At 41.8% G+C, this 26,527-nt stretch overlaps 1 protein-coding gene across 1 annotated transcript; it reads left to right on the top strand.

Annotated features, from left to right (window-relative positions):
• Positions 1-21,764: 21,764 nt before the first annotated feature.
• gdf5 (growth differentiation factor 5) lies at positions 21,765-25,891 on the top strand. Its single transcript, XM_088937516.1, has 2 exons — positions 21,765-21,897; positions 25,029-25,891. Exons 1-2 carry the CDS (start codon positions 21,792-21,794, stop codon positions 25,889-25,891), a joined length of 969 nt encoding a protein of 322 aa, XP_088793642.1. The 5' UTR covers positions 21,765-21,791.
• Positions 25,892-26,527: the final 636 nt, after the last annotated feature.

The raw sequence follows: 26,527 nt of genomic DNA, 5'->3' as shown, positions 1-26,527 counted from the left end.
CACAGAGACGGCCGCTCTGCCAATTACGGTTTCATTGCTGTCGAAGGTGATGCACACACGTTGTTTTTGCCGGTCGCCTTGTTTAGGCCGCGGTAGTATCTCCACCTTCAATATGGGAATTGATCATTATTGACGCCGTGGCCCTGGTTCACAATTAGACGAAAAGCTAGAAGAGTCATGCGATATTGGAACCGTAACATCATGCCACTGCGAACCTTATTATCATTATTATTACATAAGATTCCTTGTAGGAGCACTGTATTATGATTGTAATCTGGAACTTAAATGTCATTTATATTTAGTTACTGTATTAATGGGAAATGTTATTGTACGAATTGCAAAAAGAGGGACAGTCCCTCTCTCTCCCCTTGGCCATTGTGGTGTGAATTTGTCAGTAGGTATTATTTGCTGTGTGAAAGAAATTGCAAATACAGTACACTTATCTGCGTGCTGTGGTATGCAGTGCATTAGTCACTGTCAAGTGGGGTTCTGTGGTGGGAAACTCCAGGCGCACTGCACTGGCCTCTGTGCTGTGTAATTATTACTGAGATCCGGAGCCTGGAGTTGAACAGGACACTCGACTGCAATAACACAGCGTCTGAAGATCTGGGGCTCACATGCCGCCCTTCCTGGGTCCCCATGCCTGCTTCAAAATCCAGTTTAAAAACTTCAACAGGGCCCACAAGATGAAACTGACATCAGACTCTCACAAACAGCTAGAGTGCTGATACTACCCGTCCGTTTTCTAACACTTTATCCAGTTCAGTGTTAGAGGGGAGTGGGAGTCTATCCCAGCAAGGCAGGGTACATCCAGGACAGGACACCAGTACATCACAGGGTCCACACGGACACACACACTCACACACCATGGACAGGACACCAGTCCATCACGGGACACACACAGACACACACTCACACACCCTGAACAGGACACCAGTCCAACACGGGACACACACAGACACGCACACTCACACACCCTGGACAGGACACCAGTCCATCACAGGACACACACAGACACGCACTCACACACCCTGAACAGGACACCAGTCCATCACACGACACACACGCACACACCCTGGACAGGACACCAGTCCATCACACGACACACACAGACACACACACGCACACACACGCTCACACCCTGGACAGGACACCAGTCCATCACAGGGTCCACACGGACACACCCTGAACAGGACACCAGTCCATCACAGGACACAGACACTCACACACCCTGAACAGGACACCAGTCCATCACAGGGTCCATCACAGGGTCCACACGGACACACACACTCACACCCCCTGAACAGAACACCAGTCCATCAGGGGACACACACAGACACGCACACTCACACACCCTGGACAGGACACCAGTCCATCATGAGACACACACACTCACACACCCTGAACAGGAGACCAGTCCACATGGACACACACATGCACACACCCTGTGTGTCCATCACAGGACACACACACACACACACCCTGAACAGGACACCAGTCCACATGGACACACACACGCACACACCCTGTGTGTCCATCACAGGACACACACACGCACACACCCTGGGCAAGACACCAGTCCATCACAGGGTCCACACGGACACACACACTCACACACCCTGAACAGGACATCAGTCCATCACTGGACAGACACACTCACACACCCTGGACAGGACACCAGTCCATCACGGGACACACACAGACACCAATACTAATACTAATACTAATACTAATACTAATACAATATTAAAATTGTCAGTGTATGGTAACACATAGACATTTATTCAGCAAGGGTACTTTTTGCTATGAGGACTACTACAGGGGGTGATTGAATCCTCAAAGGCACTGACTATAAGCTACTAGCAAACAGCTGGCCAAAAGGCTACTTGTTTGTAACTTTTCCTATGTTCTTCTATATAAGAAAATCTGTATTTTCATTAAAAGAGCTGGCTTGACATGCTAATTGAAAACAGTGCAGGCTTTTTCAAGATCACTCTTTCTCAAACTTCCAGGATACCCATGTAATGGCAGTCAGCATCAGAAATCATTACTCTGAACGTTGTGAAAGAGTAACTCCAAAGATAATGGAATTAACAAGTTTAATGCTACAGAAGGCTACAGCAGACTCATCATTTCATGCTGACCAGGAACAGTTCATTTGTTAAAAAAGACAAAGGTGTCTCAAACACAGAGAGGCATGTGCCTTCTTGCTTAAGAAGGTAAATTTCAAAGCTGCATGTGAAAATAAGTGAAGCTTCTAGGATCAGTTTATGATTTCTGGAGTCTGTACAACACCAGGAGTCTGTATGGTACCAGGAGTGTATATTGCCGCAGAATCCTGCACTGTCCCCAGGAGTGTGTACAGTCTCAGGAGTCTGTAAGGTATCAGGAGTGTGTATGGTGTCAGGAGTCTTTATGGTCTCAGGAGTCTGTACAGTCCCAAGAGTCTGTATAGTCTCAGGAGTCTGTATGGTCCCAGGAGTCTGTATGGTGTCGAGAGTGTGTACAGTCTGAGGAGTCTGTATGATGTCAGGAGTATGTACAGTGCCAAGAGTCTGTATGGTCCCAGGAGTCTGTGTGGTGTCAGGATGCTCAGGGGAGCAACTTCAGTGTCGGTGTCTTGTTACACATCGCCAAGCCGTGTTACAAATGGTACCTGGAAAAAAGCTGTGACTTTGATTTCATCTAGACTTAAGTCTATCGAGAGGAATCTAATTAGCACCTTCTAATCAAGCTGAGCCTTGAAGATCAAAGCATGAGGTATTTCACATCCCCCTGCCTGTTGTGTGGTGTGAAACCCCAGTGTGATGTGTGAGGAGTGCTGAGAACAGGCGCTGCAGTTGCCCTCTTCTCTTTCTGACAGCCTGCTAAATCAGAGCCTGCTGGACACATGAAGCAGCTTGGGAAACAAATGTACTAAACCATTCGAGTCTATACAGCATCTACTACACTAGAGCAGAGCAGATTTGTACTTGGAAAAGCGATCTCAGATCTGGACTGATGGACTTTATTCATGACTTGCTTCCCTGCAGATGGTGAGGAAAATCTCCCCAATCTCTTTTTTGAGAAAACATCTCACACTGCCTTCTCTCTGCTTCTTTATGACTCAGACTGATACTTACACCAGTTAACCTGTCATCACAATCCAAAGGCGGCCAGATCAATGAACACAAGATTGATTTAACGCATTTTTTAATTTTACAACCAAAGTTGGAATTTTGCTTTATTTCACATTTCCTTTATAAAAGTTTGTCATGGTGCCCAATGGGAAGAGTAGGACAATGATAATAGCTGTAAATGCGTGGAAAGCATAGGGTGGTATTTCAAATCACTATAAGCGCGTGAAACATGGCCGAGAAAAATACATTTTTCAGAAAGTCTTGTAAAACAATACACATTTATGAAGGTGGAGTTTCCTCAAGATGTTTCTTTCTGTCCTTTTCTTTTATAATATAATCTCAACAAGTCTGGGCAAACTAACAATAAGACTTTTGAGGTCTTTGAAAAGAATAATTGAATTGATTTTCTGATAAAATGGCTAAGGATCTGTGCTTGTGGCTGGAAGGTTGCTGGTTCAAATCCCCTGGCCAACAAAGAAATCCTATTCTGTTGGGCTCCTGAGCAAGGCCCTAAACCCCAGCTGCTCCAGGGGTGCTGTATAATGGCTGACCCTACGCTCTGACCCCAAGCTTCCCTCCTTGTCTGTGTGTCTCATGGAGAGCAAGCTGGGGTATGCGAAATGACGAATTCCTAATGCAAGAAATTGTATATGGCCAATAAAGTGATCTTATCTATTTACTTCAATCATAATGATACTAACAGCAGCCGCCGCAGTCAAATAGAGTTGCCTGATAGTGTGGAGTGGCTGCTTCCCAGCTCTTGGCTACTGGGCTGCACATTATTCCAGGTTTTCTCTGGACGGTTTCTTCCCTCCTCACAGAGGCCTGCTGGCTGAGAGAAGTGGTGTCGGTATATTTTCCCTGTGTGCCCTGAGACAGCATGGAGTCCCCTCCAGCTTGCTGTCCCGCCATGCAGCCTGTGCTTCCCAGGATGAGATCCCTGTTTCCTGATGATAGATGGATTAAGACATGTATGAATATATGACAGATACATTCTAAGAAAGTAATATCAGATCACAGCTGCAGAGCTTTGCAAAAAGGTACAGTGTTTGTGTCTCGGTGACCTTTACAGCTGAAGAGCTCTGATCCTCTTACTGGCCTGGTTTAAAGGTGAAAACACAATTCCAATGTCAGTGAAATCCGGAGAGTCATGGAAAGGGGGTGCATTCCCATTTTAGAAGCAGAAATAAATAACCTATTTTTATCCGCTATTGTGCATGAAGGCATGACAGTGTGGCGTTTTTCCCCTTGCTGTGGGAATGACACCTGTCTTTTCCATTTGGATCACCACTGCTGTTTAATAGAAGATGACAAGTGAAATAAACAGCCTCACTCCCCCACACCTCAATTCTCATTCGGCACTGCAGTACTCTCTGAAACCTGAGTCACCGAATATATTACCACCGCAACTGGGACAAAATATACAGCAGCTCAACAGGAATGCCTGCCTGGTCCAGCATACAGAAAGACTTCCTGTATCAGTTTCCATTAAAAGTGAACACCTTCTTTGTAAAAAAGTATTTTCTCCTTTCTTCTTTTATGTTATTTTTACTGGATTTTCACTTTTAGGCTTAAGTAGTTACTTGAAGAAATTCAAAGACACATTTTGTGCTATAAGCCTTGAAAATCACTTCTGTTTCTTTTCTAGTAACGTATGTCAGGTTTTGAAAAGAGTTTAAATTTTTTGTTAGGCCCAGAGATGCTCATTCGGCCTCTGTGCAGCAGTTTGTGAGCAATGGAACTGACCAGCCCATTAGCTCTTCAAAACCTCCAGAACTCCTCTTTAAGATCGGATTCTTAAGACCTTAACAGATTGCAAGTAAAAAAGCTCTTTAATCAGCTACGTTTATTCATATCCCTATAATTAGAACAGTTTGATACTTGCCCAGAAATCATTTGAGAATGAGGTGTGAGGCAACATAGATATCATTAAGTGTGATTGAACTAATAACACCAACTGCACAGCACACTGACCATAGTGACCTTCTCTGCAGGCGCAGTAAACTAAAAAGAAGAGCTTTTACTTCAATTCAGTGACTGAAATGCACACTATCCACTCCAACACGCTTTTCTCCTGTGCCAAAGGATGCAGAGTTTGTCATTTTTTTTCCTTTCTGAAAACAGTTGTTTTACCCCACTTTAAAGAATGAGTCATATGCTCTGCTAATTATATAGAACATTGTGAACACGATGGGACAAAAACTCAAACTGACCAAGGCCCTCAGCCTCCGGCAGCACCTGCATCCCGGTCCCGGGATGTCAGGACTGAAGTCGGCTTTCCATTTCTTATGAAGAGGGACATCACAATTCCCAGTCCTCTGACCAGCACAAGTTGCGCAAAGCTCTCTTCTCCACCCAGAATGCTGCTGTGGCGCCAACACAGAGGCAGAAATTCTAACGAGTTAAGACGTTCTTTACTTTTGAGAGAAAACAACAATGACACAATTACAGTACATGTGGTCTTGGCTGTGTCTTCTGCTGGCTCTCCAAGCAGCTGTGCACAACTGGATAAGTACCTCCAGGGCTGGTGGGCTTGGCTGGGCCAGGCTGTCCTGGCCTACTGCTCTGCAGCCACTCCTGTGATTGTCAAGCTGCTTGGAGCTTCTGAGTGGTATTTCTCAGACAGAGACATGTCAGCTGTGCGGCCTCTCCTGCAGGCTGGATTGGCAGCCTAGCCAATGGTCAATGGCTGTCAAGCAGTGATATAAAAGCTTGCAAGTCCCACAAGCCCTTCAAACTGGGACAAGGGCTGCAGAAGCAAATCTGTGTTCAATAATAAATTGGAGGGGGTTATGAAAAGAACAACAGGAATTTCTATTTTTAATGTTACAACAAGATCATGCAATGCCAATTTCAAATAATTAAAAATGACAGAGGTTTAGGGCTGCTTTTCCAAGAAATAGACAGGCTTTTAAAATGAAACCTCTCTTTGACCCCTCATTCTGTTGATGTGCTGATATTAATATCATAAGATATCTTACTGCATTTGAAAAGGTGCTGAGTAAACCTAAAGTGACAATCTACTTGTTGATGCATTGCATCATTTGATCACTGTTGATTGTTGTCTGCACTTCTTTTGGAAATGTTAGGGCAAAGAGCTCCCTTGCTATCTTAATGACTCTGAACAAATGTACAACTATGTCCACCTTTGAACTATTGTCTATGTGAAATGGTGTAATTTAGTCAACCATTGGAGTCCTGTGCCATATATGTTGCACTGTAATGAGTGCACTCTCCTTTTGTGGTATACTGGGAGGGACCATGTGGAAAACATTTGTAACAACACAGTTTATCTAAAGCTTATCTACAAACTAATCAGAGCATTGAACCACTTGCAAGCCTTCATTGATGACCGTTCTCAGGAGTTTGTTCAAAATCCAGAATCCTTTAAATATTTCCAGATACTGCTGAAATTCTACTAAAGGCCAGATCTCATGGCATATCACTGTTCTGTTAGGGCACAGCTTCCCTGATCATACAGTTCTTTCATGATTTTCTGGCACAAAATAAAGAAATGGTCTTTCTGTTGCAGATTATATATCTCTATTATTATTATAGAGATTTAATTAACAAGGGTAAAAGTTTTGCTATATCATCTATTGCAAATAAATCAGTCCTGGAATGCAGAATTCACTATTCAGCAAAATCAATCTTACAGCTTCTAGATTTTTAGTGGGTTCTTTCACTGTGCAGCATGATATATAGCCAGCAGACATATCACTCTGCAACTCACAACTGGCAACCCACTGAAGCTAAGTAGGTGTGAGCCTGGTCAGTACCTGGATGGCCTGGAGGCCTCCTGGGAAAAACTAAGGTTGCTGCTGGAAGAGGTGTTAGTGGGGCCAACAGGGGGCGCTCACATTGTGGTTCATGTGTGTCCTAATGCCCCAGTATAGTGACGGGGACACTATACTGTAAACAGGCGCCATCCTTCGGATGAGACGTAAAACTGAGATCCTGACTCTCTGTGGTCATTAAAAATCCAAGGGCGTTTCTCAAAAAGAGTAGGGGTGTAACCCTGGCATTCTGGCCAAATTTCCCATTGGCCCTTACCAATCATGGCCTCCTAATAATCCCCATCTCTGAACTGGCTTCATTACTCTGCTCTCCTCCCCACTGATAGCTGATGTGTGGTGAGCATTCTGGTGCACTATGGCTGCTGTCACATCATCCAGGTGGATGCTACACATTGGTGGTGGTGGAGGGGATCCCCATTACCTGTAAAGCGCTTTGAGTGGAGTGTTCAGTGTATATAGTGTAAGCAATTATTATTATTATATCTGCGAACCGTGGGTTATGAACCCTTGGATGGATTAGCTATTAACTACTTCAGGGGCTAGATGGGCAAAATGGCCTCCTTCTGTTTGTAATGTTCTTGTGTTCTTATAATCAAGAGGAACCAAAAGCTTTATGTCAGCATTGATCCTACTGTGGATGAGCTGGGAGTTTTCAGTAATTAAGCTTCGGCTCAACTACATGAAGCATTTTGCAGGCCAGACTGAGGCTTTCACAACGCAAATCTACTGATTGTATAGTAGTGAGAGATTCATGCAGATGTGATCAGTGTAGCCTTTCCTCAGGCATCCCACCGTGCGAGGAGAGGTCTTTGTTCAGGACGGCTGCTGTGCTGTATCTTCAAAGAGACCTGTACAAGGGAGCCATTCAGTGCGGGGGAGTGTGCAACACGCCTCCCACCAAAGAATAGACACCATTATGTGCTAGATGACTCGTCTGGGCCTGTTGTCCTTTACTAGCTGTGCTGGGTGGATAACTCTGCCTTCCTCACTGCTCAGGGGCCATAGTCTGTTAACATCATCAGGACGTGATTAAGATTCTGATATTCTTAGCAAACCAGTTACACTAGCAGGTGATACAAGGAGCTAATTGAACCCAGAATCTCTTCCAGTCTCTTTCATTTTTGAAAGCAGCCAGGGTATCGACTTCAACAGCATGGCTGGGTAGCTTGTTCCACACCCCAACAGCCCTCTGTACAGATGCCCCTCCAGTTGCCAAGTTCTCAGTTTTAAATGCACCTACATGTTTTACTAATGGAATAAAACCCTTAATATTGTTTAATTAAGTAGAACTGTAGAAACATGCTACAGTAATATATAATTACATGAGATAGTAATATAGTGTTTAAATATTTCTGTCTATGGATCAGTAGGTGTCTTTCTTATATCTTGACATGAATGTCCATAACCAATGCCACACTGTGGTGACAGGGAACACTGTGCTGTATGAAATATGTTTGGATGAGATGTTAAGCCGTGGTCTGGACTACTTATTTGAAGATCCTAGGGGTGTTAACCACAATGCCCTGGATGAACTATTCTCTTGGCTTGCACAGTGTTACCTTCTTAAACTTTTCTCTTAACTAAATTGGTGAAACAACTGATTTAATGTCTCTCTTTGATCTGCTGTGCAGCAGTGCTGCTGGTGCAGAATGGCCTCTGTGTATCACTCTGCAATTCAGTGGTAGATGAAGCTGATCCCCTCCTGTAAAGCAAACCCTTTGGAATCCTTTGGGATGAAAAGTGCTACAGAAATTACTGTTTACTGTCTTAAAGATTTAGCTTCCAGCTTAGTCTGGGACTTTAGGGCAGTAATTGAGATGTCTCCTATAGTGCTGTGATTAAATGAAGACCTAATCAAAATTTATATCCACAAATAATTGTATTTATCTGGTGTTCTATAGAAGTTTGTAATAACATTTTTGTAATTTAAATTTTCAAGACATGGAGAATTGATTTCCTGTTCAAAAAGCTTACCCCTTGTGATAGAGCTCCCTCTAGTGATGTAGAGTAGTTATGCCATCATTGTTTCTGCTGTTCAGTCGTTATTGTATGCAAAACATAAAACGAAGCATATCTCTTATAAATGCAAAAAAGCTATTATCAGGAAGATGAAAATCTTTTCTGCAGCAGGTGACCTGATTTTAGTGAACAGACATGATGGAAAGCAATTGTGCTGATTAACATTTGTTATCAGTGCAGCTGTTCAAGGCATCTGCTGTGCTAGTCACAGGTCAGTCTTGCTTATGTCTACTGTACATCTGAGCATGAGTCTCCCGTGTACACGTTTTATGGTAGCAGGTTGCAGGCATAGTCTTGTGAGATTCAGCCCTGTTTCTCTTGTAGAGCCTGTAAATGTTTACTAGTCTCTGAGTCCTAGATGACACAATTCATTCCATCTCATCCCAGTAATATTCAACGGGGCTCAGGTCTGGTGTGTAGGGTATCCACAACATAGCTGTCCCATTCTTGTCTCAGCAGAAAGCTGGACACGTATTGTCCTGCTGGAATTTCATCTGTTAGGTTGATCCTGCAAAAAGGACAACAAGTGAGGTCCTCTGACATGACCAGTGTAAAACTGCGCAGCCGGGTTACCATCAGTCACTGAAAGAGGACTGGACACTCCTGGTCACACTACTGCACTTAGACAACACCGCTATGTCGCTGATGGACTGTGTCTGGTTGTATTGTCTTGCCAGTTAAATCACTGTAGGCTGTCAGTATCTCAGAAGGTGAGGGACATGTGCACTGTCTTTATGCAGTTTCCAACATATTGGTGGCACAAAGGGGGCTATTCTTTGGATAGGTATGGCTTGACATGCAACAGACAAAAACATCTCTTCACCTGTGCCCAATCAGCTCTTTCACTACTGAAGTAATTTGGTGCCCTTTCAACAGTCAAAACACTTGTACTCACAAGTCAAATCATGTCAGTCAAGAACGATCAATTCATCAAAATTATGCCAAAATGTGTTTACTTTATTTTTCTATGAACATGCAGAAATAGAGGGATTCTTCTGTTTTCATAGGAGTTTTACTGATCTGTGCAGAATTCCCCTGTGCCCTCACCGACACAGCAAACGTTTTGCAGGATTGTCTAACTCCTATGTTGTTACAAGTATCACTCAGCCTCCATTTCCCTGATTGGTTGCTGTAGCACAGTCAACAGCTTTGTCTGCCAAGCCTTCTTTCTGAGAATTGACACTCAAAGCCTCGTTTAGGAGCCAGGCTTTGATAATTGTCATTTTCAGACCTCGGGCCTATATGGAACTGCTAAACCAGCACGTATTTAGACACGTCTTTTAATGAGAACACAAACGAAAATCTGTCTTTACAGAAATTACTTGCTTTTCTCTTTCTGTTGTTTTTATGACCTACTTTCTTATTTACTTTTCTAGACCACCTGCTTCCAGGATCAATGATAACAGGGATCAAGGTGCCTGTAAATCCAAGTAAATATCTCCTGAGCTTTTACTGGCAAAGTGAAACATAACAAAAACAGCCTCTGGCCCCTATCTCCCACCCAGGCTCTCATCCCAATGCAGGCTGAGGGCGGTGACTCCTCAGGTGGGCTCTCCTGTCTCTTCATGCTTGTGACTTACAACACTGTTTCCACACAGAGCCCGAAAGAACTCTGCCAGCCCGGAGATGGAACATGGCAGAACTTCAGATGTTGTTTCGGAAAAGGAACAAGAGTGGATTAAACTGAAAACTTGAGCCTGAAGGCATTTATAAACCCAGTACTTTATAGCAGAGGCTTCTTGCTTCTATCCAGTAATAAGTCCACTGGTTACGAAGGAATTGAACATGCTCATTCATTTTCCTCTCCACTGACCCACCTACAGTATGCAACCTCTGAGCTAAAACGGCTAAATTCCCTGTAGGCTAGAAGTGTGCCCTTGTTCTGTCTCATTTCAAAGGGGTGATATGTCAGCCTTTTGGTGCTTTACATTCATATCCTTCCCTTTCTAAGAGCAAGGAAAAGAATCTTTGACAATAAAACTTTTTTTTAGACATCATCTGAGATGTTTTTAAAAGTTCAAAATGCTATAATTGTGACTCTTGATAAAAATCATACTTGTGCAGTTATCTTTATAGATAAATCTATTTGATGGATCACTGGGTTGTTCAGAAACAATTGGATTGGTACTTGAAATGAACTCCCTCACACGGTTTCAGAATTACGTAACCAATCTGACATTTGCACAAAGTTGGTTCCCGGTTCCTGCTGTTCTCTCCATCTATATTAACAAAGCTGTTCAGATCCACCAACACTATGCCAATGATACCATCTTATACTAAATTGAACTCACTTTATTATCAGTAATGTGAGATTTGCACCTCAGTTTTGACAAAAACAAGATTGCTGTAACTGTACTCTGATGAAACCCTTCTGTGTATCCATTAGTTGAAATGTCTGTTGTACAATTTTACATTAGAAATGTTTTTTATAGAATGGCCTCTAAAGAAGTTTTTGGAACTTGATGTCTGTTTTCCACAAGATTTATCATTTATCATCATTGTGATCTTTATAATACATGTTCATTCCTTACATATATTTAGTGCTTTTTAATCCAAAATGAATCAAAAGATATTCACACAAAGGAGGGATCTAAGGTCTTTTGCAACTTCATCAGCCCCAGCTGGGAGACACACGGCAGCTGTTCTGCACCAGCAGATCGAGGTGAGGAGTGAGATGCCATTATTTACACTTTATTGATTGTTCTTTTCTTTTTTTCACTGACACTGATATTCTCACCTGACTGATATGGTAAACTAAAGGACCATTTTTCTCAAAGTCTCATTTTAATTAAATCCTAGTCCCACACCTCTCTAAAGGTAACTGACAAAAACAGCACATCCTTTATAAATGACATATCACAGTTTCTTGCGTTAAAAAGCATCTTCCAGACCCCTTTTGCTTTAGTTCAAGAAAAGGCTGTTCAGTTCAACTCTTTTTATCCCACATTAACACTAGATGGCGACATATTTCTACATTTCCTTGTCTTCTGAGATGGTCTTCAATATGCAGCCAGATTTTCTTAAAATAATTTCGACTACCCAGAACAGACCATTTTGTTTTCCTTTTCAAAATCTATATGTCATTGCTGGGCTGTGAAGTTTGTTGTTTTTCTTGAGATGCGGTACTGATTTTTCAGTTTTAAGGAGCTCATCCCAGTTATTTAAGGTCTTTTCCTGTCATATCAACAAGGTATGTGAAGTATTTAGAACAATATGGACAGATGTTTAAGAATGTTTGTAATGTTTTTCCATTGTCATGAATCATCCCATGTACTCATTCTGTGAGTTGCCTTGTAAATGAAGCACAGAAGGTAATTTGTAGGAATTTTTTGTTTAACCCAGTAAGTTACAGGCTTTTCAAGGTCTACAGTCTATCTGTTGGTGGAAGCATATTTCCAGGATGACAAGAATAAGGGAGCTTGGTGACAGTCTTTAAATGGTATAGACAGTCTCTCCCACTAGAGCAGGTTTTTTACTTGAAAGAAATAACAGTTTGCAGTCTCTAGTCCTACAGTTAAATGGTTTGAACACTTACTGTCACCAGACTCTCAGGATTTCGGCAGGGCTGGGACTTGCTCAGGTGACACGGTGGGCTCAGCCAAAGGTGCCTCTTCAATCCAGACCTGTGTTTGAAAAAAAATGCAGACAGAATTGGCAGAGTAAAGCAGGGCGAGAAAAGCAGGGAATGAAACAAACACTGGAGAGGAAAAAAAGCATATCCCAGACGAATGCAGGTCATCCCGCAGGTTGAGAGTAATCAAGCAGTCCTGTAGGATGCGATACTGACAGGTTCATGTTACGGCATTGGTGATTTGCGGAATCTTTCACACTTTCATAACTCTCTTTTTCAGCCACTGCTGTCACTTTAAAGCATAGAAACCTTATCCGAAAAATAAGGGCTGACCCTGGGATATATTAATCTCATAGTGATAAAAAAGAAACCAAATTATTCGATAATTGCACTGGTATTTGTTCAGCTGTGAGGCAGCTCTGCAGGCAGTTAACATTGTCATATCTCGGCTTCTGTGTTTTGTCAAGATTGACAGCCAAGGGTATAAGCTGTGCCGTAATGACAGGGTTGGGTTAATCTGCTATTACTTTAAAAATGAAGAGTGTAATGTCTATTTACTGCAGGATTCTCTGCAGGAGTCTTTTCTGGAGTGTGAGAGATAATCGAGATTATTTGAATAGAATGAAAGCCCCACAAATGAATGGAAATAACAATGACATCATCTTTTCACAAGCAGGGAAATGCTACATGTGCATAATTATCATTAGTAATTTAATATGCCATAACTCTGTTTTTGCCTGCCAGGTCATGCTACACTAATTAGAGATTGAACTGGTCAGTGTATTTGTATTTTGCATGCTTTGAATATTTGAATTTCAGACAGTATTACTCACTAGCTTTGAGCTATCACATTACATCGAAAGGTAGGAATGAATACTGCCACCTTTTTTCTATCTGTCTGTCTGTCTAAGGAATTCTATATGAGTAATTGCCAAGGCTAATGCTGTTTCTTGGCTAAAAGCAGACCTCTGTTCTTGTTCTAAAACACTGCATATCTTACTGTTCTCTGTTCCAGGAATTATTGCCTTTCTGAACAAAAACGGATAATTTTAAACCAACAGCTGCTGTCTTTAACTTTGTTTCTGTGTGTGCAGTGTATAAAGTCACAAGTCACAGCTCCTGCTGGACAGACATGCAGAAAATTGCTTGAAAGGTTACCCAAAACAAAACAACAAATACAAATGAATGGGTGTGAATAACCTGGAGTTATTGGGTGTGGTGGTAATTATTACTGGTTGAGTTTCATTCATAGACTTCATTAAAGAGACCATTCACAATCCCATTTCTGTTCTTCCATGCCAATCGCCAGCACATTGGTTTATTTTATCATCTTAAATCTATCGGTTAATACCTGTATATTTCCAGAATAATATTGTGCCTGGCACTGATTGCTAGGAAATGTATCCTCACAAAAATAAACTAAATACAGTCCCCACACTCAGTAATTTAGGGCCTATGCGCAGAGAGCAGTAATGGCGTCAGGAGAGAAAACGGCACTGCAGAATTGCAAACAGCTTCGGGGAGGCGCTGTGGGAAGGAGATGGCGGACCAGCTCTGCCATCTCGGAGGTTATGGCGTCTGGGCGGCTCTGCCAGACGAGGCCAAGGCCTGAAAACCACAATGACGTGAATCTAAGAGAAAAGGCCCAGAAATCCCTCTCTCAGGTTACCCTTTACCCTATAGAAGGTGTAAAGACACATCCTTGTGATAAATAGGATCATCTGAACGGACAACATAAAAGTGCAAGATGGGATCTGCTTTGATTCTTTGGTCCTTCGGCTTTCTTTTCCTGACCCGAACTCTAACTGTAACCTAAAAGCATCTCCAGACTGGCAGAGGAAATGAAAATCTGTTCTCAAGTGACTTATCTGGTAAAATAAAGAAATGAGTCATAACTGGCTAGCAAGTTCTTTTAAATAGCACACATACAGTTTGTTCATTTTGTCAACTTCAGACACATTGCAAGATTTTTTAGTGCTGTCAGATGCATGTTTACTTTGCCTTAAACCCTTTGAAGACTAGGGGGTAATGTTTAATACCAATATGTATCATCCATCCAACAGAGTATTAGAGTGTAAAGTTTATAAAATACTTTTGATTTTCTCCTCACTACTTCTGATGCAGAGTGCCATTCTCTAAACCCTGCTTTCAATGTTTGCTCCTGGAATTACTGCAACCGTGGGCCTTTTCACTCTTTTCCATTCTTTTCAGAAGGATTAATGCAATTGCACGCCGACTTGAAACATTAGTTTATTATAACTGAGAAAGGGCCCTAAAAATGAGGAAAAGCAAATGATGGAAAATGCTAAGGAACTCTGACAAGATGCTAAGACTTTCACAGCTGCTGAAAAAAAAACACAAACATTTCCATCCCGAATTTAAGATGAATGGAGCCTAACCACTCAAAGCCACAGGCACGCAAAGCAAACACCTGCAGTTCAGGTGGAACAACATGGCTCAGATATAGAGACTTCTTTCTTCTCCAGACTCCCTCTGAAGCCAGAGCCAGAGCAGCAGAGCTATAGCAGGCTGCTTGTAGCTTCTTCTTCTTCAGCAGGCAGAGATAACAAGGACCCAGGTGAAACCGAAAATTAGACCCACCTCTTAGTGTGCAGATTACAAGTTCCATGACAGATCTGTGTCCTCTTCAGGACTCCTGGAAACCTACAGCTTCTAATTTCAATGTTGATGAATGATGAATTTCATATTTAATTCTGTCTTTTCTCATAGAAACCACCTCAAACAACATGATACAAGTTCAAATCCTTGATACATGGTCTTGCAAAACATTTCCAAATAAAATCTGATGAAACTAAGAGGCTAAGAGTTTCCAGGGACCAGGACTTAAAAAAACATGTCAGAGCAAAAGAACAGACTAAAGTTTTTTCTAACCTGTGTCCTGAGCACCTGCCAGGTTGGACTGCTCATGAGAGCACAGTTTACTAATGCTGCCTAATGTCTGCTAGCTGCAGAGCTGAAGCTACTCCAATAATTTCTCTAAAAACCAAAGGGGACTCTGTCATTTGCAGATAGTTAACACTATCTGCCTAATAGCTAACACTATTCTCTTCTGCCTGATCATGCCAAGGTTTTCATTATTTTAAATGGTGAAGTTGGTTTCCTCTATCCTAGTAATAAACAGAAAAATATAAGAAAACGCTTTAAGTTAAGATGTTGTAAAAACGCAAGAAAGGTTTCAAATGCGAGGAGGCCATTTGAGCCATCTAGTACTTTTGGTAGCAGCTAATTGACCTGGATATGTAGTAACATGTAAATGATCATTTACATGTTACTAACAAAAGGTCCATTGTTGCACGCAGATATATTACTTTTGCTATTTAGATATTATTTATTTTTAGATGCTATTTCTAATAACTATAATTAATCATAAAAAATGGAATGCAGACTAGTTTCAGTTCAAAAATGAACTGAAGTTACTGTTATGTTACTGCTCAGAAGAGTATCTGCTACAGAACATCGTCTTGTTGCCTACTTCAAAATAAACAAAATGTTGCACTGTAAATATGAGATGAAAGACTATACTGTAGTTCTCTATGTGTAATACATTGGATAGCTATAGGACGAGAAATTCTAGAAACTGTCCTAAAGAGGCATTAGTGCTGATCCATCCATTCATTTCCTAACTACTTCATCAAATTCAGAGCCTACCCCAGCAAGCAATGGGTGGAAGGCAGGATACACCCTGGACAGGATGCTAGTCCATCACAGGCCACACACAGACACAGACACACACACACTCGGGCTAATTTTCCCAGAAGTCAATTAGCCTGCCAGTATGTCTTTGGATAGCAGAAAGAAACTGGGGCTCCTGGAGAAACTCCACACAGATAGCACCCAGGTCTGGAATTGAACCACAGACCCCAGCACTGCAAGGTAGCAAAGCTAACCACTGCTCCACAATGCTACTATACTTACTGGTGCTCATGTTTAAATCAATTTCAGAAGATTATAGCTGACCTAAAGGTATTGTTCATGTGTTTTCTGTAGAGCCCAATTCACAGCAGTACAGTTACCAGCACTACTTTGTTTCCTTTGGATGTAAAATACAAGAATGACTGGAATCTTCTAGTACTTGAAATCAGAACCATCCCAGCTGATGTTCTGGCAGGTCTGAGGGTCACTCTAGTTAAATGTAACAAACAAAGCAAATTCAGCACATTGCAATGAAATTTCCTGATACTCTTAAGCAAGGGTTCAACAAAACATTCCGTGTGAATCAAACATAAATGAAAATCTAGATGGGGGGTTCTTTCTTCTGCCAACAGAATGAAAGCTCATGTGATTTATTTCCAAAGTTCTCTTTATACAAAGAGTAGTGGGTGTCTAGATCAATCTAATCAAATTTTTTTGTTGAAATTAACTGTTAAGGTATTTCAAGAATTATTTGGATGGGGGTACTGGGACAGATTAGTTATCAAATCAGAACCAAATAGGTAAGATGGGTGCAGTGGCCAGCTCTTGAATGTGTCCTTTCTTATGTTCTTGCTAGCTGTGGAACAGGACACAGTGTATAATATGCAATTTTTTCTAAAGAGCTAACTACCATACATAGCTAATTATAGACCCTCAATACTAAGAATTTCACTGCTTAGATGACAAAACCTGGGCTGTTCCACAAGTATGTGATCTTGCCCTGCACCAAACGCATGTCACAGGCTCTGTGGGCAACAATCCCTCTGGCCTTTGCTTCAGCAGAGAAGAACTCCCATCGCAGGGGAACTCTTGAACTCCAGCATCACAGAGAACGGCTGCGCCTCACAAAGATTCCACACCTGGTGGATGACCAGAATACTACACTGCTTACAGGGTGGGTATAACATTAAATTCACTTGAAATTTGCAATAGGGACGCTTTTCAAGAGCGGAATATAAGACATGTAGCAGACAGGAGGAGAAAATTCAACCTATCTTGGCCGCATGACATAAAAATCTACTTTTAAGGTGCACCTCACACAGAATGATAGAGGAGATGGTGAGAAATGGTTGGAAAATGGGAACAGTGACCCCATTACCTCTGGAGATGTTCGCTAGCACAGGGAGGTCGGGAGTAGAGGTGAGAGCTTGTGTCTCAGAGCTGCAGAGCAGGAGTTTGTCAGAGAAAGGGAGGAAAGCAGCCTTTTCGAAGCAAAGGAAGTCTTTAATGAGTGAGCTATTATTTAAGATTTACAAACAGACTTACAGTGACAGTAGCAGTCCAACTGTTTTCAGTGAAACTAGACCATTATGAATGTACAGGGGACCATGAGAAAGTGAAAAGTATGATGGTCTATTGCAAATTGAAGACTATGTTTTAGAAACACAGTGAATTGCACAATGAAAAGAGTGAAAGAGCATGAATTGAGAGTGAGCAGAGAGGTGCACGGCTACAATAGTCTTGGAATAGGGGCCATGCATTAGAACAAAGCAATGAACAATGCTGCTGCTATTAATAATGCTTATAATAAAAAATGAAAGAAGGAAGATCTGACCTTCTGTAATGATGTTAATTGAGTAATGCAGAATGCAATGCTGGAATAGGTTTCAAGGAAGAGAGAGAATGAATGGATCTAGTGTTGCAATCTTATGTCAGTTTCAAACAAGCAATAGGAGGTGGCCAGAAACAGAACACTCCTGACATCTATAGGTTATTAATTAATTTACTTTTCTCAGTATTTCTATAATGTTCACAGCATTTAGAACATTTATATTTGTCACAGAAGTATTCTCTCGAAAGCTGCAATGTAGCAATGTTGATGGTAGGCAAACACTGGAGAAAGAACTGTAAATATTTGCTCCTAGATAAGTATCAGATCATATCAAGAGCCATCCAAAGTCAGACCAGCACAGCTGTGATCATCAGTGATTTGATTCTTCTTGTCAATGTATCTAAATGGAATATGGCTAATCTAGTGACACTTTATTCGGCATTAAGGAGACCCACTCCAGTAGTCTGCCATCTCATTGCAAGATGTCCTGGTGTGTTCTGCACTGAAACATGGGGGAGATCCAAAACACTTCATATGTGTTAATGGGGAAATTACTCAAAACGCTTAATACTGGAATATGACTGATTAAAACATAAAATCTGGACAATGCCAAATGTATTAGTAATATTCAGATTTTTGAAAAATCCAGAGAAACCTTGTGATAGTGATTTATCATACATATTGGCATTTTCATTCTAAAAAATAAAAAAAAACATTTAAAGTTAACTTTTTTTGAGGAAACACTTTTTTTGTAGTATCTGGTTACATTTTTTAAGCAGTCATTAGTGGGGATGAGATTAAAAAAATATATTATTAATCTGATTGAAATCTGATTCAAAAGACTGTCACTATCTTGTTCTGCTGGGATAAATCAAGAGATAAAATAGGGGTCACCCCAGGCATTCTGAATCTCTGAGGTAAGAGGCTTTTTGATAGAAGAAAAAGTGTGATCACTTCAACTGTAAATCTTATCCTGCATTTGCCCCGTAATCGTTATGCACAGTGCTACTGAAACATTCAATCTGCAATTAATTAGTAAATTTCTACAGTGGAAACAGCTTTCTGATTGCCTGTAATTTGTAGGTATATAATCACTTGTGACTGATTCTCACACAGAGAATTCTGAAGGCTTGGCCTGTTCAATGGGCTGCAGTCAGTTTAGAGAGCTGGCAAGAGGGTTCTCTAATTGTTAAAATATGTGGATGAGAGAATAGGAGTCAATTGACAGACTATAAAAATCTCAGTAGGATAAACCACACAAACAAAAAATTCTTAAAAGAAAAATCTGCACCATAGCTACAGTAGATCATGGCCATGAGCCGCACTGACTGGTGACAAGCAAGAGTGCTGGATCTTCACTGGAAGGAACTGGGGAAGAAGAGGGGTCACCTTACTGGGAAAAACAAGCTTGACGTCTCCCAACAAGCTTAGTAATTCTATTACAGCAGCTCTTGAGCGCTAAGTGAGCTTATTGTTTTGAGGTATTTTAATTTCAGTTCTGCAGAGTTAAGTCAATGAACATTTAAATAAAAGCAGAAAAAATCCCCCCCCCCCCCAAAAAGCCAACATAAGTTGTTTTACACAAACCACAGGAAACACGACAACCCTCCAATTTTCAACAGTGATTTCTGTCAATTAATTCTTTCTACTGCACAGTCTGTTATATTTATGACATGACTTAAAACTGGAGACTTTATAGTGCTGTAAATCAATGCAGCAGTGGTTGCCCCTGGGAGAGAACCTAAGCAGGGTAATGAGTGATTGAGAGACAATGTCAGGACTCTGAACCTGGGCTGCTGAACGTACAAATGGCATCACGGAGCTCAGAGCCTGACATGTCAGGCAGACCAGAGTATTCCAGCACCAATCAGATATCCCCGTGCCTCATATGTCTGTCCTAATGTGTGTAGGGAATGGATTTCTGGTCTCGGTTTTTCTTTCGATTATTTTCTCTTTCATGTAAAATAATAAGCATACTACTTTTTACATGGAGGTGTCTCCCATGTCAAGTCAGGTCACCCGGATGATTGTTTGACTGCTCAGAGTGTATTTGGTATTGACACACTTTCCCCTGACTTGCATCAGCTGAGGTACAGCATTGGCAAGCTGACTGAGTTTTTTTTTTGCTTTGACAGATGAGCACAAAATCCTGAGGGCCCTGTTTTCCAGTAATGTGAGCAAATAGAAGCTGAATATCCAGCGAATTAGGTTGAGAGAAAAAGGTGTTTTAAACACATGATGGCAATCAGGCTTCCTGAAAAGATGCATTTTTTCCTGTTCACTTCTCATAAAAAATGTAAAAATTTGCAGCTACAAAGTCTAATCTTAAAATTGTATTTCATCCCAATGTTTCAAATTAAATAGTCTAAGTGGGACATAGTTACAGCATATAGGGCAATATATTATTGTACCTGCACTTTCCATTTATAACCTAAAGATTTACAGTTTAGAAATTTAAAACGCACATTTCTGTCTTAGCCTCTTAACCCTTTTGTTTAAAGAAATATTATGGACTTAAGTAAACGGCTTCTTTAAATGACATAATGCAAAGAATTGGTCTTAGTGGCTTTTTTCATGTAGAGCATGACTCATAGCTGTGGAAAGAGCAAAGAAGATTTTAAAAGAAATATATTGCACTTAAATTAGTTTGGACAGCATGACATCAGAGAGTAATTAAATTGGTTTTTGTTGGAATTCCGTTTCCAATTCCTGAGTTCAGGTTTGTAAAGATTTCTGAGCACCTGCAGGTTTCTGTGTGTGAAATATTTTCACTGGACGACGTTCAAAACTTTGGAGAAAAAAAAAGACTTTTTTTTTCAGCGGCAGCATTACGCCATTCTCCCCTCTTGGAAAAACTGGGATTTAAACAAGTCTCCTACAAGATATCGGGCAGAATTACAGAGTTTAAGGGAAGTCGAGCTTCTCCTTTCAATGCAAACCGTTTCCCCGGATTGCTCTCTCTTTGGAAAACAGAACAAGGAGCAAGCGATTCGTATCACTATGGTTCTGAATAGCAGAGCTGGAGAAAACGGTTTGCTAAGCTTGATTGTCCAAAGAAAACTTAATTCGGGTCTGCTGTTGCGCTTTTGCAAGCTCGTTCATGTTTTCTTATTTAAGACTGGAAGAACCTGCGGAGATTTCTTTCTCGCTGAGATTCAAAGGAAGTTCAGAGGATGAAAATACTGAAACGTCTCCCTCTTTTATTGGGGTGCTGGACTGTGCTATACCTGGATTTCGTCCCAGCGGCCTTGAGCCCGACTGGGACCGCACACAGTGCATCTGTGAGCAGGCTAGAAGGTCGCAGGACTGGTGGGAAGGAAGGAGCCCCTCTGTCTAGGGGTCCCGCTAATTTGATGGTGGGGAGTCATGGTTCAGGGACGCGAGCACCCTCGAACGGAGCTCGGATCACTCGCATCAGATCTGGACAGCCACTGATAAAGGGCGACACGTCCAAGGCGAAAGCCGCGACTGCAGGGACAGCACACGGCGTACCAGGAGGGGCAATTCATTTAGGCAGAAAAGAAGCGGCTCGCTCCTGGGTGCCCGCGGCTGTGGCCGGGGCTGGAGCTGCGGCTCCAAGGACGCAAACCGCGCTCACTGGCACCAGCTCACCGCTGGGGAGCAAAACACGGGCAGTCCCCAAAACTGTCACGGTTCCTGCGAAAACTGGGCAACAGCACAAAGCCGGTAGTCGAAAGCAAGGCTCCCCGCTAGCGCAGAGGAGCTCCAAAGCGCTGCCTGGCCAGTCTGCGAGCCCCAGGGACTTCTCCACGCACCCCCTGGTGACGCCCCACGACTACATGCTGTCCCTGTACTGGACATTGTCCACGGGCGAGGTGAACAGCAGCGCGCTCCAGGAGGCAGGGATAGCCAACACCATCACCAGCTTCGTGGACAAGGGCCAAGGTAAAACAATGTATACATGTACTACTGTGACTGCAGCTGCTGCTGCTACTGCTGCTATTAATAATAAACTGTGCAGGTATTTGTGCTTATATAACGACATTAAGATACATTCAGTTTTAAAAACATACTGTAGTTGAACTTGAACAACGGATTTTTTTGTATAACAGAATTTACAGGTATTTTCTAAGACTTATTTTAATTCTAACGTAAGACATTTAATATTGACTTGCTATTTCTTGATTCCACAAGAACAACTGTCCGATGAAATCTGCATCATCATCCAGTATCAGTTTAATTATTGCGACAACCCTTCATGCTTATAAATAAGCTTCATCATCCCTACATCAATGTGTGTCCCTTCTGTTAATACACTGGGAGACTGATATTGAGACACATTGCCATATACCAATAATGTCAGCATTATCAATGATGTTATTTATTGTAGATTTTTAATATACAAGTTAAAGGTAACGAATTTTGGGGCAATGAAATATAAATATACATGATGGTCCTTAACTAATAATTAAACAGTCTTGACGAAAACATTCATTATTCTGTGGAGGCTTACCGTTTACACTGACTTGAGATTGTCCACCACAGGACAGAGACTGTATTGGGGTTCCGTTCGCAGAGGTGATTTGAATTGCATTTACTTTCTAGAAACAGACGAAGGCTCTCAGGTCGGATCCTGCGGCTTGTTCAAATCTGCACCGCACTACCGACTCAACAGGGTGAACGAGTGTTTAATTGAAAAATTGGTATCGCTGACCAATTTTTCAATTAAATACAGCATTATTTCCGCAATAAATACAGCACACCGGAAAATTCGAAAGTACGTTTAGTTTATATTATAGATTCTGCCTTTGATAAAGACGTTGTTCGTTCATTAATTTGGCCGCGGATGTGAAAGTTTGTAGTCTTGTGATAAGTCTGTTCGTAGCGGTTCTGCTGAAAAGCTTTGAGTCACGGAGTCGAGCGCCACTGAAGCTTCTTGGACTGCGATTGCTTCACCCTTATACGTCCCTGTTTCAGTATTATGCATAATTACACAGCTAGCATGGTTAACCAGTACGCAAGCCAACATCTTGTTGGACCTGAGCTAATGTTTTTCCTTCTTTTTCGTAATTGTATTACAGTAAATTGGTGCTGCTTACTGTAACTGGCTGAAGTCAAAGAACTGTCAATTTATTGCCTCCACATGCAATTTAATTTAAACAACTCAGGAAGGTTCCGCTACAATTCCCTTCGTATAGAATGGTATGAAGGGAACTTGGGCCAAAACTGAGAAAGCACGCTTCTCTAGAGACCCTCAATCGCAGTGTTAAACCCGCATTTTGTACCTAATCCCTCTGATAGAACCATTTAATGTTCGACCGTCAGTAGCATACATTAAATAAACTGCACAGCGCTCACATTTTCCCAGCCTCTGACAAGCGATGAAAAGCTACGTAGTTTGCCAAACCTTTGGTGGTGTCTTGTGGAAAACAAACGTCCGTGTATCAATGAAAACAGAAATGCTTGTCAACGAATGGCTTTTCATTAAAAATGAGTGAACCTCAGGTTCTTATTCACTGTTGGGTTCGGACAGAAACTTGTTTCAGATTTCCACAGTTGTTTCTTACCGTCCCCAAAGCATCGCCGCTCTTCTGGCACGCACCCCACTCTCTCGCACACATATGTATATAATATATGTGATCGTTTTTATTCTGGAGCTGCCAAACACACCGCAGCCCTCCAGAGATCCCGAGTGCTTGTTCTTCATTATTTGAGGCAGAAATGCTCCTCCAGCACTGGAGCAGCCCCCTGCCCCCAGGTGCTGCTTCCAGGTGACACAATGTCACTCCTGTGGCCCTTTCTGGCTCAGTGTCTGGCCTTTGAAAACTAAACAAACATATCGCATTGGGGTAGGTGGCCTCCTTAATGTATTGTTTTCTTTACCAAGTAAAACAATTTAAAAGAATGTTAAACAATGTTTGTTTAATATTCATAGCCGTTAAATGTTTACATTTCTAGCGGTTAATGTAGTTTTAATTTGAGCTTTATTTATACAAGTTGTCTTTTGTACATTTTAGGCCTGACCTTTCAGTCTTTGACTAAATCTTGCATTGTGTTAGACCATAAATCTCAAACTGAGAAAAAGACAAACTACTCAAATGTTCTAAATGTCACGAAGAAAAAGTTTGTTCTGTGTTGATAGCATACGTATGAAGTCATTTATCAATTTGTATTGTATTTTGTATGTATGCATATGTTTTGTGGTAGATTTTTGGCATGATATTTGTAATTTTTTGCTTGTGCTTTTGGAAACAATAACAAATATAAAGTGTGTTGTATTTAATCTTGTAATAAACTCACAGTTGTTTGCTGGGTGGTATGAATGATGAGATATGACTCCTTGAAATACTATACATTATTTCCTCACTTCAGCTTAAGTTAAGCTTTACTGTATGTTTGCATCACTGTGCATTGTCCAAGTTATAGACTGTAAGTCCAAATGTATTCTGGAGAAACACTGATGAACAGCAAATACAGAGCGTAAGGGAGCTGAATATGTACACATAGATCCATTCTGCTGTATGAGTTCAGACACATAAAACAATCAATTTGTGTCAAAAATAATGTTTTTATTGTAATGCTCTCTTATTCTATAATGATTTCTAGCTCTGCCTGGTAAGCCTATCAGTCACACAGACTTCACCTAGTTTCCTCCGTACACTCTCCATGGCTACATGCTCATAAAAAGTCTATCATTTCAGTATGTTGCTGATTACCCAAAATGTTTAAACCTAGAGAAAACAAGGAGATGGTGAATGTCCAGTCTGATCCTCAAAAATCCAAATACTTCAATGTATTACTGGCCATTGCTTTATCATGATGTCATCGGTTTTAATTGTTTGACCAGTTTGAAAAGTAATTTCTTAACTTCATTTTTTTATCTCTTTGAGTTTAAGTTAAAAAAGTAGTTGTGCTTTTCCTTGTCAAGATTGCAGTCTGGCAGACTTTCCTCTTTGCTGGTCATAAAGAGGAAAAAGAGCCATAGAAGCAAATGACTACTAGTACTGAGTTTTAGTGTATCCCCATTGATTAAATGTCCTACGTTTCTTACACGTTAATCTCTTTGCCTCTTGCAGATGACCGCCTCCCTCTGTTGAGGAGACAAAAGTACTACTTTAACATCAGCTCCCTGGAGAAGGAGGGCGTGCTGGGAGCTGAGCTGCGCATTCTTCGGAAGAGGCCGTCTGACCCAAGGAAGGCTCGATCAACAGGGGGGCTGTTCACTCTCAAGATCTTCACCTGTCAGACTGGCAAACAGAAGGCATCTCTTCTCCACTCTCGCAGCATTGAGGACCGTGATGTGCCCAAGTGGGAGGTGTTTGATATCTGGAAACTGTTCCGGAACTTCAAGAACGTGGTCCAGCTCTGCTTCGAGCTGGAGGCCTCTGACAGGGGTCGGCCGGTGGACTTGAGGAGCCTGGGGTTCAGCCGGCTTGGCAGGCAGGCCAAGGAGAAAGCTTTCTTCCTGGTCTTCAGCAGGACCAAGAGACGAGACCTGTTTTACAATGAGATCAAAGCTAGGTCCGGCCATGACAACAAGACAGTGTACGAGTACCTGGTCACCCAGAGGAGGATGAGAAGAGCCCCCACCTCACGCGCCAAGAAGCCGACGAAGAACCCCAAGCCGCGCTGCAACAGGAAGCCCCTTCATGTCAACTTCAAGGAGATGGGCTGGGATGACTGGATTATTGCCCCGCTGGAGTATGAGGCCTATCACTGTGACGGGGTGTGTGACTTCCCCATTCGCTCCCACCTGGAGCCCACCAACCACGCCATCATCCAGACACTCATGAACTCAATGGACCCCGACTCCACTCCCCCTACCTGCTGTGTGCCCACCCGACTAAGTCCCATCAGCATCCTCTACATTGACTCTGCCAACAACGTGGTCTACAAACAGTACGAGGACATGGTTGTGGAGACGTGTGGCTGCAGGTAGCAACGCCAGCCCTGTCAGGGAACATGCTCCCTTTCACCCAGGACTCAGACAGACTGAGAGAAGCGATTGCTGGCTTGTTGCTGTCGTCAGGGCACCACACCATGTGCCTTGAGCGCCTTGGATAGCTTTCAGGAAGTTAAATAATTCCATAAAAATGAGGGCATACCAAAGTCAAAATGTAACCCAAAGTGTTTCAGAATGTTTCCTTTTGAATGTGTTTCTCTGGCCCATCAGGATAAGCAAAGTAACTGGAATGTTTCATATTTCCCAGACCAAGAAGTGGCTGAGTAACTTTGTATTCTTTTCTGAATCAGCCGTGTTAGCCTCCTCCTATTCCTGTGCAGACAAGGACTTTCTGATACTCTTTTGAACTGATCAAATTAAGAATCTTAATACCCTAACAGGAATAACCATTGGCTGTTGCAACCACACATGCTTTTGCAGTTACAATCCTGCAAATCTGCCCTCAGTCCTTATGTTGAAAACAGTAGATAACAGTATTGTAGAACATTGTTAATACAATATATATTTGAAGATGTAAACTTCAGAATTCAATGTTTATATATTTATACTTGTTTGAATTAAATGAAGTGATATTTTAATACAGATTACAGACCATCATTTTAATAAAAAGTG

Source organism: Atractosteus spatula, chromosome 19 (assembly GCF_055471065.1).
Source record: "Atractosteus spatula isolate fAtrSpa1 chromosome 19, fAtrSpa1.hap1, whole genome shotgun sequence".
NCBI classification, from domain to species: domain Eukaryota; kingdom Metazoa; phylum Chordata; class Actinopteri; order Semionotiformes; family Lepisosteidae; genus Atractosteus; species Atractosteus spatula.
Note: the sequence above shows the minus strand (reverse complement) of the source record. Positions and strands in the feature narration are given on the sequence as shown.

What these genes read in the sequence shown, in the direction of transcription:
- gdf5 (XM_088937516.1), top strand. Translation starts at nt 21,792, where the DNA reads ATGCTGTCCCTGTACTGGACATTGTCCACGGGCGAGGTGAACAGCAGC. An exon ending in CTTCGTGGACAAGGGCCAAG is followed by an intron (nt 21,898 to 25,028) that starts GTAAAACAATGT and finishes TGCCTCTTGCAG; the next exon opens with ATGACCGCCTCCCTCTGTTG.